General features: G+C 48.0%; 1 protein-coding gene across 2 annotated transcripts in view; it reads right to left on the reverse strand.

The window, feature by feature from the left end:
* Positions 1-13,450, reverse strand: part of IMPA2 (inositol monophosphatase 2) — a 39,313-nt gene that overhangs the window by 19,258 nt on the left and 6,605 nt on the right. For both annotated transcript variants that reach the window (XM_036323374.1, XM_036323373.1), the window contains exon 2: positions 3,143-3,276. In XM_036323374.1, the coding sequence (XP_036179267.1) occupies positions 3,143-3,276 (134 nt within the window). The remainder of the gene's footprint in view (positions 1-3,142; positions 3,277-13,450) is intronic.

Genomic DNA, 13,450 nt, shown 5'->3' on the forward strand with positions numbered 1-13,450 from the left:
TGCAGGAGCCATACACTGCACTAACCTTGGTGGGTCCTTCACTCCGAGGTGAGGCGTCCCAGGTGACTGCCAAAGCTGGAGGCAGAAGCAAGTTTAAACTTACTCATCTTTGATTCAGTCTGTGCCTGATGCTCAGGTCAGGGACCCAGACTTTGGATTTCATGAATGAGTAAAATGGAATAATAAACCAGGGAGCCTACAGCACATTGTTAACACAAAACAGTTGCAATCTAGCTTTAATATTGTTTCGTGGAGACTAAAAGGAGGAAGGACATACGCTCAGAAAGCAAGTCCTTCCTAAAAAAGGACGACGGGTACCGTCTGCTAACATGTTTAAGGGATATACTGAAACACTGTGAATGCAGAAAAATTACAACACACTGTTTTATTTTACGATATGGACGCAATTTTCCCATCATAAATTTGTCTAGGATCTAAGACATAATTAAGTGCCAAAAATTCTTAGTCACTGGCAAAACCAAACTTGCCCATAGATACGTTGAAAAATGATTTCATCTCATTTGAATTATCTAGGCACACTGAGAGCAGAGAATAGGGGCAGTGACACCCAGCCTCCAGCCATGTCCCCACACTGCCCTCAGAGCAGAGAGGAGAGGGATGGCAAAGACCCAGGGGCCGGGCACAGGCCAGCCATGTCTCTGTCCTCATGCCTGGTGGTATGAGCTTGGGGACCGCAGTTTGGGAACCACTGCCCTAAATCACTGACTCCTGCTCAGGTGTGTGCATCTGCTCCTCCCAGGGCTTTTGTTAAGAGTGGAGGCTTCTACCCGGGTACCTCACCTTGGGTGCATCAGGGTAACCAGTTAGAAGGAAGCAACAGGCTTGGCATTAGCCAGCGGGAGACGCTCCCAGATGGCCCCGATGCACACTCTAGGTGAGGTACACTGCTCGGGTAGGTGGTGAGGTGCACTGCTCTGGGGAGATGATGAGGTGCACTGCTCTGGGGAGATGGTGAGGGACACTGCTCTGGGGAGATGGTGAGGGACACTGCTCTGGGGAGATGGTGAGGTGCACTGCTCTGGGGAGATGGTGAGGGACACTGCTCAGGGGAGATGGTGAGGGACACTACTCTGGGGAGATGGTGAGGTGCACTGCTCTGGGGAGATGGTGAGGGACACTGCTCAGGGGAGATGGTGAGGGACACTGTCTGGGGACATGGTGAGGGACACTGTCTGGGAACATGGTGAGGGACACTGCTGGGTAGATGCTTCCGAAGAGGCTTCGGTGCCTGGCAGTCCCCTGGTGACCGTGAGGCTGTGGAGTAGAGGTGGGAGAAGCTGCATTCACACATAGAATATGCTGAGCTTTATTCTGTGACACAGCAATATTTAAATTTACCTTGTGAAAATGGGATCCACACCCCATGCTGACACAACAGTGGATCCAAACCAAACCACTAGCAACTGCTGCCAACACATACAGTAGGGCATGCAATTTCAGAATTTAGTTTGTCAGAGTACTGTGATCTGATTGAAATCAGCCGGAGCCCTGATGATGCCATTAGCCGAGTCTGCAGTGACCTCAGGGGCCTACCAGGACCCCACAGAGCCGACCCCGCCCTCACTTCAGTCGGAGCCAACTGCCAATCCCACTACAATCTCAAGAAACAAAATAGTTCCTCATCCAGAACCAGCTGGCTGGTGCTTTTCTTCTCAAAGAATAAAAGCAAACTGTATAATCCTTTTGACATTGCCATTTAATTTAGATTTTAAAAAGTTAAAAAAAATATAAACATTTTAGAGCTTGTAAAAATTTTAACAGATGTCAGGGATCTTGGCCTCACAGAGAATAAGGAAATATGAAATAATAACAAACACTCACACACAATGGTTGTCAACAAAAGGAAATAAACACAACCATTGGCAGGGAGAATTTTGAAGGGAGCTGCTGACCCTGAGATAACCTGACCAGTTAGGAGGAAACAACAGGGAAAAGGGAGGGAAGTTTGAACCCCAGCTTGTCCTTTCCTCCAATTCAGTGGTTCTCAACCTTCCTGATGCTGCGACCCTTTAACACAGTTCCTCATGTTGTGGTGACCCCCAATTTCATTGTTACAAATTAAACAAAATTAAAGCATAGTGATTAATCACAAAAACAATATGTAATTATATATGTGTTTTCTGATGGTCTTAGGCGACCCCTGTGAAAGGGTCGTTTGACCCCCAAAGGGGTCGCGACCCACAGGTTGAGAACCGCTGCTCCAACTGATCATGCGGAGGGGAAGGTCTACTGTGCCTCCCCCGGCCGGATGGCCGCTGGGGAGATGGCTTTCCCATACCTCGGCCCGTAAGCACATAGAAACGTGGAATCTGACGCCACAGTGATCTGAATCCAGAAACCAAGCCCTGGCGTTCCGTTGTGGCGATTCTCCGTCAGAAAGGAAAGAGGCCCCGCACCCAGGGCAGCGGTTTTCAGGCTGTTCTGCAGAACCCCGGGGGCGGCAGGGGCCTGTGGACCCCGGAGCCCAGGACCGCCTTCCTCTGGGGTCTGTGGCTCCCTTGGAACTAGATGCAAAATGCTGTGGACACATTTGGATTTCTCGGAGGAAAAGATTTATAGTTGGCATTGGATTCCCCATAATGGTGAAGAATAATGGTGACTCCAAAAAGGTTAAGAGCTTCTCTAGCTAGCGGGTGGGGTCCTCCTAAAGACCTCAGGCAGGAGAGCAGCCTTCCCAGCCGTGGCCTGGAGGTGGCCTGGCAAGGAGGCTGCCGACTGACTGCCTGCCAGCAGGGGCCCCGCAGCTGGCTGCCCGCTCAGGGTCACTCCCTTAGAAAAGCCACGTGGTGCCGATCAGACAGGGGCTGCCAGGGAACATTACCGCTCCCAGTCCCTCCAGAAACATGCTACGGGGCTTGGCGGAGGGGAGCATGCGCTGTCAAAGTGAAGCCTTGTCCGCATTTACTAGTATAAGGTACTATGTGACCTGAGGGTTCTCAAGATGGGAGTAAAAAGAATGAACACAAGGGCCAGTTTGTTCACCAAGCAATCAAAATATCGGGGGCTTCCTGTCTGAGGTCTGCCCCCATCGGCCAGCGCGCTGCCTCCCTGAGTTGGACTCTGACCTTCCCCATGAACGTGGCCATGAACGCCTGGGAGTTTTCCCCAGGGACCCGCCTACCTGTGCGAAGGAAACCTCTTCTGCATCTCAGAAATAATTAAGTCTTCCACAAGCTGGTCCGTTTCTGTCACCAGATCTGCAGCGGATGTTTTTGTTGAGACCTGCTTTTCCTCAGAAAGGGCTTTTCTGATGATCTGGAATAAAAGGCCAGGAGGGCAGGTTAAACTAAAGCGTCCCCTTGCCCCAGACGAAGGCGCTCCCCGGCCTGTGGGCCCAGCGCTGACTTTGGCCAGCCCTGGGGGGGAAGGAGGCGTGTGGGCCTGTGGACCAGTTCCTGACAGCCTGCCCGGCTTAATCTCACACCCAAGACTTTCTGTTTGGGGTTCTAGTGAGCTTTCATTACCCGCTATTCTTTCCATAAGAAAGACAGACTCACTTGCTGAAGTTTTGTTCTATTTGTGAAACACATCTTCTTGGAAGAAAAAGAAAAGCAATGGTTTTGAAGACCGTGAAACCTCATCCAGTGTAAGGTGATGTAAGTCACCTTTGGATGCGTCGGGTCCCCTGAATTTGAATTTATGAGATTTCTGCGTAAAAACTTATTTTCCCTAACTCACTCTGTGCATCACGAGATGGAATACGCTCTTGCGTGCAGGTTACACATGCTCAGGCTGAGAAGCCTGGGAAAGCCGCAACGTTCCTCGAGAGCACGGAGGCGCACTCTCTCTCTGCTCTGGGTCCGAGGGAGAGCCCAAGGGTACCTGCACCTGAACCAGCTTTGGTGCCAAGCACCTGAGCCCTGCGGGCCGAGCGCGCAGGCAAGCTCTGCAGATGTGCGGGCTGCCAGCACATCCTGTCTAAACCCACTATGGCTAAATATAGGGCCAGGAATAGAGGGCACCCCACCTCTCGTACCCCCCGCCCCCCGGCCTAATCTGGTTCCGGGAAGCACTGGGAGACCCAAACAGGAGGGCACGCAGAGTGGTCACTCAGCCACAGGACGCGCCGGAGAGGTCAGTTCTAGTTTGTAAAATCAAAATTACCACTACGCCAGCTCAGGCCTTTCTGGAAATTTCTGTCATTTCTTACCATGATGACAAAGTTAGACACCTACAAGGACTTCAGACCTTCCCTCCGAAACTGGACACCACCCCAAAATCTCACATTTCTTTCCAAAGCACCTCAATTGCTCAGCTGCCCAGACTTGACGGCTTTTGCCTATCAAGACCCTTATTGTCCGACCTCAGATACCCACTTCCTGATACCTTTTCGATGTCCAGCCTGTGCTACGTACTAAGGAGGCTGAAGAGGAGGCAGGAAGAGATTCACCCAGAAGTCTGCAGGCAGGAGATGTTCACGTGGAATTTTAAAGAATGAGCAGGAGAACCTTCTAGACATGGAGCAGCCCCTTCCCTTTATGTTTCTCACAGAAGTCCCCCGTCCTAGTACTGGCCCAAACAATACTGAGCCTGGGCAGGTTTTGTGCGTTTGTTTTTTCATCTTAGTTGCAAAAGTAATCAACACAAACTATAGAAAATTTGGAGTGTAATGTATTCTGTAAGTAATACAAAAGACCAAGCACACAGCAGTCATGCACAAGGCATTAGCAAAGACGGTCCCTTTCCTATTTCTGTGCGAGCCCGCAGACTGCCACCCGGGCCTTCCTGTTCCTTCTATCTGCAGCATCCCCCTCAGCGCTGTCAGGTTCATCTCCCAAAAACACCAATGTGCAGAAAGCCAGCTCCCACCAAATAAATCTCCATGGTTCCTGTTTATGAATATCAAACACCTCGAATCTAGCTCATATAGAACCTGCCCTGTCCTCCAGGAATCCCTAAATTTGTAGCTAGTCCAGACCTCCTGTCCACAGGTCATTTGACAGTGAGCTTGTGTCTAGTATTTCAGTGTGGTGTGTCTGTCAGGGGGAAGAGTGTATATGGTTTATGTTGTGTATGTAGGAGGGTATATGTGTATATGTGGGGGTTTATATAGTGTGAAGGGAAATATGTGGTGTGTATGTGGGGTGTGTATATGTGCTATGTTTATATGTGCTTGTGAGGGTGTTATATATGGTGTGTGTGTGTGTGTGTATGTGTGTGTAGGTATGTATACATATAGTTAGAGAGAGGGAGAGAGAAACACACCCTAATCAGGGGACATACCACTAGAGCTTCTCAAATATTAATGTACATGAATCACCTGGGGTCTTGTTGAAATGAAGACTGTGATTGAAGAGGGGTGGGTTTTGGGGTCTGAGATTTGCATTTCTGACAAGTTCTGTGGCGACACTTGAGTAGCAGGGACTGGAGTGGCTCTGAGTGAGGAAGGGTTCTCAGGAGGCTGGGTGTTCTGGGACCCCACATGAGTCCTGGGGCCTCCACCTGAGAGGACACAGCTTCGTTTACACTTACCCTATCCCCACGTGTGGTAGGCATTCATGCGATTCAAGATCACGATTCCCTGTAGTCTTTATGTGGAAGCTAGGTGGATGATTTCTAAACATCGTCAGCTTGTGTCATGTTAATGCTGGAACTACCCAATGTCTTCCCATCGCTTTTAGGACAAAGCCCCAGATCCCACATGAGGAGACCGTCACCACCTGCCAATCTTGCCTCCCAAAGGCCACCTGGTTTTCTGGCCCATCCCAACCAAATTTGTTTCTGTCCCGGTGACTTCATATTTTCTGGTTCTTCTGTCTGAAACTTCCCGCCATCTGAGATCAGCCTGTTTGCTTCACGGTTGACGAAATGTCTCTCCCCAGTGGCACGTGAGCTTCGGGAGAGCAGAGTTCACTCTCTTTTGTTCCCTGCCACACTGTTAGCATCTAGAATTGTACCTGGCAGAGTAGGTATCCAGAATTCTTTGAATCATGAATAAAATACACATCAGACTGCTTGAATAGCTTCTGCACCATTTTATCCAAGTGAACCTCTCGTGTTTGTGTGAATACTAACCACCTTGGTCTTTTTGTTTCATTTCATTGTGGTATTGTTGTGCTTTTTGGTTGTCCTGTTTAACACAGTCTTAATTGTGCTTGAAGTCTGACAAACTCGAGCCTCCACCCACTAGCCCTATCTCTTGGAGCTGGCCTCAATCTGCTTTATGGCACTCAAGTCCATTCTCCACCCACAGCCAGGAGAGTTGGTTAGAACTCTGATCTTTACCATGGCTCTTCCCAGCAGAAGTTCTTAATGGCTCCCTATTACTCCAAGATAAAAGCCAACACCTCAGTGAAGGTGGCATGCAATGGCTTTTGAGAATTGGCGTTCTAGCAGACAATCTGACCCCAAAGAGCCAGTCTCCCCTTCTTCCGTTTAGCAACAGAAGCCCCAAGTTTAGCAAGGGGTGGAGCCACCCCAGCAGTCTGCCCCTCTCTGCCTCATGCAGGTAGGTGTGGCCTGTGTCTAAGTTCTACCCAAGAGGATATGAATGGAAGTTATATGTGCAACTCTGAGTCACATCCTTAAAAGGCCACTTCCGCTCGTTCTTTCCCCCTTTGCCACCCGGTGTGACATGGGTGTGGTGGTGAGAGGTCAGTTTTGGTTACATGGAAGAACAACAAGCAGAAAGAAACCTGGTCCCTGAGTGACTGTGTGAAGCAGAGACCCTGCTCCCCAGGCCTCTAACTGGACTTTTATGGGAAAGAGAAAGCAACATGCCTTGCTTCTGTCATTGATCTCTGTGAGGGAAGCCAGACCATCAACCTGACATAAACAGGCCTTCCCTAACCTTTGCATTCTCATCTCCCCTACCCTCTGCCTCGCTGCATTACTGTTATGCTCCAGCCACATATAACTGGCCCCTTGGGATTCCACGCAATCCATTCCACCTTAAGGGCCCGGGTTGTCCGTCTCTGTCTCCACCTCCCACAGGCCTGTTTTGCAGCTGATACCGGGGCTGCCACACAGTCGGGCCTCAGTGAACATCTGCTGAATGAATGAATAAAGATTTCTTGACTGCTGCACACTGAGTTCATAGGCCACTAAAGCCTGGAACACTTTGTGAAGTCACATCTAACCTCATGGTATTTATGCACTTGGTCTTCCGGGTCTAAAATATACACAACTGTACTGTGTTGAGGAGATGCACGCTCAGGGGCGTGTGTGGGCAGTTGGGGAATGTCTGATGTCATCTGGACAAACTTTCCAGAGGAACCAGGCCCCTCGCTATAAATCATACCAACGGAGGGAAGATTTATGGATTCAGACGGAGCATGTTGTATCATGTTCTTTTTTTTAAGCATTTCTTTTCTGATTTTATTAGCATTATTGGTGTGCTATGTTCATTACGTGTGGCAAGTATCACAAATAAGGCCACAGGCCTGAATGGTCCCGTGTCCTGTGGCAGCGGGGCAGGCCGCCCAGAGTGCTGTGGCCAGTCCTCTCGCATCTGCTGCTGCTCCTTCGGGCCCTGGCTCACCACCCACTCATCCAGTTACACATCCAGATATTTAGATTGCACTTCTGAATTATTTTCCGAAAGTACGCTGCCCTTCTCACACTGCCTACCATCACCTGCTGCATTGCTAAACAGCCTCCTACACCCTTTGGTCTTGCTCCTCTGTAGTGCTGTCCACCCTGTGCAGAGTGGCCTCTCTGGAAAGCAGATCTACCTGCTGGCACCCTCTGTGGCTTGCTGGGCTCACCAAGCCACAAGAGGACAGTGGGCCGGTGTCTGGTGTGAGGTCCTCCACAGACACCCTGGCAACTCTTGGCCCCACAGCACTCCTACACCCTTTGGTCTTGCTCCTCTGTAGTGCTGTCCACCCTGTGCAGAGTGGCCTCTCTGGAAAGCAGATCTACCTGCTGGCACCCTCTGTGGCTTGCTGGGCTCACCAAGAGGACAGTGGGCGGTGTCTGGTGTGAGGTCCTCCACAGACACCCTGGCAACTCTTGGCCCCACAGCACTCTGGCCCTGTCCCCTTGCCGTGCCCAACACCTCTCTGGGGGTCTCCCTCCACACCCTGTGTCTTTGAACATGATGTTCTTTGTGCCTGCAATGGCCGCCCTGGATGCCTCTTGCCCATTTGTCCTTGGAGAGTCCACTCAAGTCCATTTTCTCAGAAAGCTGTCTGTGTAGCCCTCCACCAGCCCACTTTGGGCCAGGTACCTTCTCTTGGTCGGTGGTTCCCCAGCATGAATGCACGTCTCAGCTACTGCGCAGGCCTTGGTGTTCCATCACGCTCAGGCAGGGCCTGAGTCTTCCACTAGATAGTGAGCTTCCCGCGGCAGAAGCTCTGCTTTCATCCTAGTAGCTCCAGACCACTCTTCCCTACAACACTAAGTAGGTCTGCTCTCCTCCTCTTGGCTCCAGGCCCACGAGGGCAATATGCACTGTAATGGAAATTTGCCAAACTTACCTGATGGATTTTCATATATGAGATCGCTATAAAAACTAGATTCCTTAAGGTCACCATGAGTTAATGGCAGTAAGCTAATCTAAAAAAATATACAGGTTCAATGTAAACCCTATCAAAATTCCAGTGGCACTTTTCATAGAAATAGAAAAAAAAAATCCTGAAATTTGTATAGAATCATGAAAAACCCTGAATGGCCAAAGCAAGAGCAAAGATGGAGGCATCACACTCCCTGATTTCAAGCTATATAACAAAGCTATAGTAATTAAAACAGTATGGCATTGGCTGCAAACCAGACACACAGATCAACGGAACAGAATAGAGAGCCCAGAAATAAACCTACATATATTTGCTCAATTAATTTGCAACAAAGGAGTCAAGAATATACAATGGGGAAAGGATAGTCTCTTCAATAAAGGATGCTGGGAAAACTGGACAGCTATATGCAAAAGAATGAAACTAGATCACTGTCTTATATCATACACATAAAATAACTCAAAATGGACAACAATCGGGGGAAGAATATTTAGTGGCTGCAATGAACGAACACTTTATTTTTTTTAAAAAAAGAAAAAAAAACCAGATAAAAAAAATAAAAAAAATAAAAAAAATAAAAAAAAAGAAAAAAAGGAAAAAAAAAATAAAATAACTCAAAATGGATGAAAGACTTGAACTTAAGACCTGAAACCACAAAACTCCAATAAGAAAACAGGTGATAAGCTCCTTAACAAAGGACTTGGTGATAATTTTTTAAATCTGACACCAAAAGCAAAAGCAACAAAAGCAAAAAATCAATAAGTGGGAATTCCTTAAACCAACAAAGCTTCTGCAAAGCAAAGGAAACCATCAACAAAATGAAAAGGCAACCTATTAAATGGGAGAAAATAACTGAAAATCATACATCTGATAAGAGACTAATATTCAAAACATATAATAATGCATACAACTCAATAACAAAGAAACAAACAACCCAATTAATAAATGGACAGAAGATATGAATAGACATTTTCCAAAGACATACGGATTGTGAACACATATATGAAAAAGTGCTCAACATCACTAATTATCAAGGAAATGCAAATCAAAACACAATGAGATATCACCTCAAACTTGTTAGAATGGCTATCATCAAAAAAATAAAAGAAAGAAAAGAAAATTAAAGAAATCAGTGTTGGTGAGGGTGTGAAGAGAAAGAAACTCTTGTGTACTGTTGGTGAGAATGTAAATGGGTGAAATCACTATAGAAAACAGTACGGAGGCTCCCCAAAAAATTAAAAATAGAATTATCATATGATCCAGCAATTCCACTTCTAAAGAAAACAAAAACTCTAATCGAAAAGATCTCTGTCCCCATTTTCACTGTAGCATTATATACAACTAGAGACCTGGTGCATGAAATTCGTGCACTTGGGGCAGGGTGGGGGGGGTCCCCTCAGCCCAGCCTGCACCTTCTCACAGTCCAGGAGCCCTCGGACATCCTTAGCGCTGCCACAGAGGCGGGAGAGGCTACCGCCACTGCCGCTGTGCTCGCCAGCCATGAGCCCGGCTTCTGGCTGAGTGACGCTCCCCCTGTGGGAATGTACTGACCACCAGGGGGCAGTTCCTGCATTGAGCGTCTGCCCCTTGGTGGTCAGTGTTCGTCATAGTGACCGGTTGTTCCCCATTCGGTTGATTTGCATATTAGCCTTTTATTACATAGGATAGCCAAGATTTAGAAGCAACCAGTGTTCACTGATGGATGAATAAGCAAAGAACTATAATATATATATAACCCCAAGCTCACAGAGAACAGATTGGTGGTTCTAAGAGGCAGTGGGCTGAAGGGGGTGGGAGAAATGGGTGAACTGTTTGTTTTTTTATAAATTTAAGAAAATTGAATAAAAAATTTTAAAAAAGAAATGGCAGAATGGCTAAGGCTCTAGAGCTGGACTGCTGAGTTTAAAAATAATAAAAATAAACATTTTAAAACTTGGAAACTCTGCAGTGCATGAAGAAAATGCACATGAAACATTTCCCTGTCTAAACGTAATTCTTATTTCCACCGATTCACTTCAGCAGCAGACAGATCTGAATTTAAACTTCACTTGGGAGACCCTGGGGAAGTCATTAGCTTCTCAGAGCCTTAGTTTGCACATCTGTAATAACAGTAGTATCTAAGAAATTGGATTGTTGTAAGAATTAAATGAGAAAGTGCATTTAATGGTCTTGGTACACAAAATAATTTTTATATAAACTTGGACTGTCACCACTCTAGTTATTTGTGAGAACATGTGTTAGACAAAAATTTTTAAAAAATATATTTGTATTGATTTCAGAGAGGAAGGGAGAGCAAGAAACATCAACGATGAGAGAGAATCATTGATCGGCTGCTTCCTGCACGACCCCCACTGGGGAACAAGCCCACAACCCAGGCATGTGCCCTTGACCAGAATCGAACCTGGGACCCTTTAGTCTGCAGGCCGACGCTCTATCTACTGAGCCAAACCGGCTAGGGCTTGACAAAATTTAATGACTTGTGACTAAAAAAGCAACAAATCCTACCATAAACACAATGTGCAAATCTCAAATGAGATCTTAAAATACTAGGCTAAGAAAATTTTAATTCATAAATGTTCCTACATGAGAGAAAGGCAGTGATAGAATGCTGTATTTTTCAAATTAACTGGTAGACGCAAACAGCCCTGTCCTTTAGCCGCAGTTGCATCCACAGGAGACTGGCCTGTAAGGTGGCCAGGTGAGTTACCCGCTGAAAGCCCTTTCCCAGGCCCGTTTTCTCAGTCTTCGAGAGTTGAAACATTCTCGTTCTGCCAGCAATAAGTTAGTGTATGCTGTTTTTCATTAATGTTTTTCAGCTACTCACTATGCATGCACTTCACAGACCTCCTGCCCTGGGTCTCTCTGTCCAAATAACATTCTGTTAATGTTTAATATATAAAATATGTCCTTCAGTCACTAAAGCCTGAATTTCATGTGGGTGAAGAGGGTCCCCTGGATTTGGCATGGGAGGTGGCTGGGTGCCCAGCAAGGCTAGTTCAGAGGAGGACTGGGGCGCTGAATACACCACCACGTGGCCAAGACGCTGCCCTGGCCTCTGCAGTCGGGAGCTGGGACAGTGGACACATGGTTCTGAGACTGGCTTAGCTACAGTGGACGTGACATTGCCCCTCGGCTGAATTCTTCCCTTATCTCCATGGGAGAAAGATGTAAGCCAGGCCAGCCTTAGGTTCTGGCCCCATGAAGCCAAGAGACAAGGAGCCTGAACTCAAAACTTACTTTTCTCTCTCCAAACCTCAGCTTCTCGGGACCTGAGCTCCCCTACCCAGACCCCACTCCTGGGGCTGGGGGTAGGTGGGGCCTGGAATCCACTGGCGGCGTTTCCATCCTCTGGCTACTCCCCCCCCCCCCCCCACCCCAAAGACAGAACATTCCACTACTGTGTCTCATTTGGGCTGGGGTGTAAGTATCCACACAGGCCCATTCACTTCGTGCGAGGGTGACACCAGCCTTTTCTTCTCTCCTTAGTGAGACGCAGGTGGGATTTCACTGACTCACTCCGCCACCAAGGGCTGGGCTCACGGAAGGGCTGCAGGTACAAACGCCTCTGGAAGAAAAGTGCTCCTTCTCATTTTTCTCCAACAACTTTTTTCTTTTTAATACATATTTTTTATTTCAAAGAGGAAGGGAGAGGGAGAAAGAGATAGAAACATCAATGATGAAAGAGAATCATGGATCAGCTGCCTCCTGCACACCCCACACTGGGGATCAAGCCAGCAATCCGGGCATGTGCCCTTGACTGGAATTGAACCTGGGACCCTTCAGTCTGCGGGCCAGCGCTCTAGCCACTGAGCCAAACTGGCTAGGGCGCGAACAACTTCTATTAGCAAAATGGGCATAAGAAACATGCTACTTTCCTTACAATCATGTATCAGGAAAATGGCAGTTGGCTTTGCACAAGGGTCAGGGACTAGTGAGCCTTGGACACTTGGACCCCAAAAGGAGCAGCTGCTACTCTGCGCCTGCCAGCTGTTGTCCCACGGGGACTCTGTCTTGGCTGAGGTTTTAAATGTTGGCGAAAGTTTTACAACTGTCAGTGCAGGCTGACCCCCGCCCTTTGGAGCTATGCGGGAACTGGAGGCCTGGACTTGGGGCACGGAGCACAGTGTGGGGGCACGGTGAGATGGGACGAAAGGCAGGGAAATGGTGAAATCATCACCCCTCAACTGCCTTCCTCAAGTGGGCAGGCGCTTCTGAAGAAATGGGCAACCCAAGACCTCCACATACTGACATCTGAGGATCTCCTAGAGCAGTGGTTCTCAACCTTCTGGCCCTTTAAATACAGTTCCTCATGTTGAGACCCAACCATAAAATTATTTTCGTTGCTACTTCATAATTGCAATGTGGCTACTGTTATGAATCGTAATGTAAATATCTGATATGCAGGATGGTCTTAGGCGACACCTGAGAAAGGGTCGTTCGACCACCAAAGGGGTCGCGGCCCACAGGTTGAGAACCGCTGTCCTAGAGGAAAAACCAGGAGCTTGACTTGGGGACCATCCCATGGCAGAGCCCAGGGGTGGACAAGCCCGCTCTCTCCCTGTCCTGGGTCTTCATATCATCCCAGGCCAATGGCTCTCCAATTGGAGTCTCCACCCTGAACTTCTCCCCTGAACTCTGGTTCCAAACTCAACATCACGTAGAATAACCCACGGTCAATTCAAGTGCAGCATGCTGGAAACGCAACACCAGACTTCCACCTCCAATCCTGCTCCTCCTGCAGTTTCGCCATCTCAGGAAGCAGCAAATCCATTCAACCAGTTTTGCAGGCCTGAACCTTGAAGGCATCCCTGCCTCCTCTCTCTCTCTCACACCCTAAGTCGACTCCAACAGCAAAGCTTGAACCTCAGCATGCGAAATACACCTGTTTTTACCACTTCCTTCATTCCATCCCAGGCAAACCCACCCTCATTTCTCACCTGGACTGTTATTTTAACAGCTTCCTTTCAGATATCCGC

Source organism: Myotis myotis, unplaced genomic scaffold (genome assembly GCF_014108235.1).
Source record: "Myotis myotis isolate mMyoMyo1 unplaced genomic scaffold, mMyoMyo1.p scaffold_m19_p_9, whole genome shotgun sequence".
In the NCBI taxonomy this organism is placed as follows: domain Eukaryota; kingdom Metazoa; phylum Chordata; class Mammalia; order Chiroptera; family Vespertilionidae; genus Myotis; species Myotis myotis.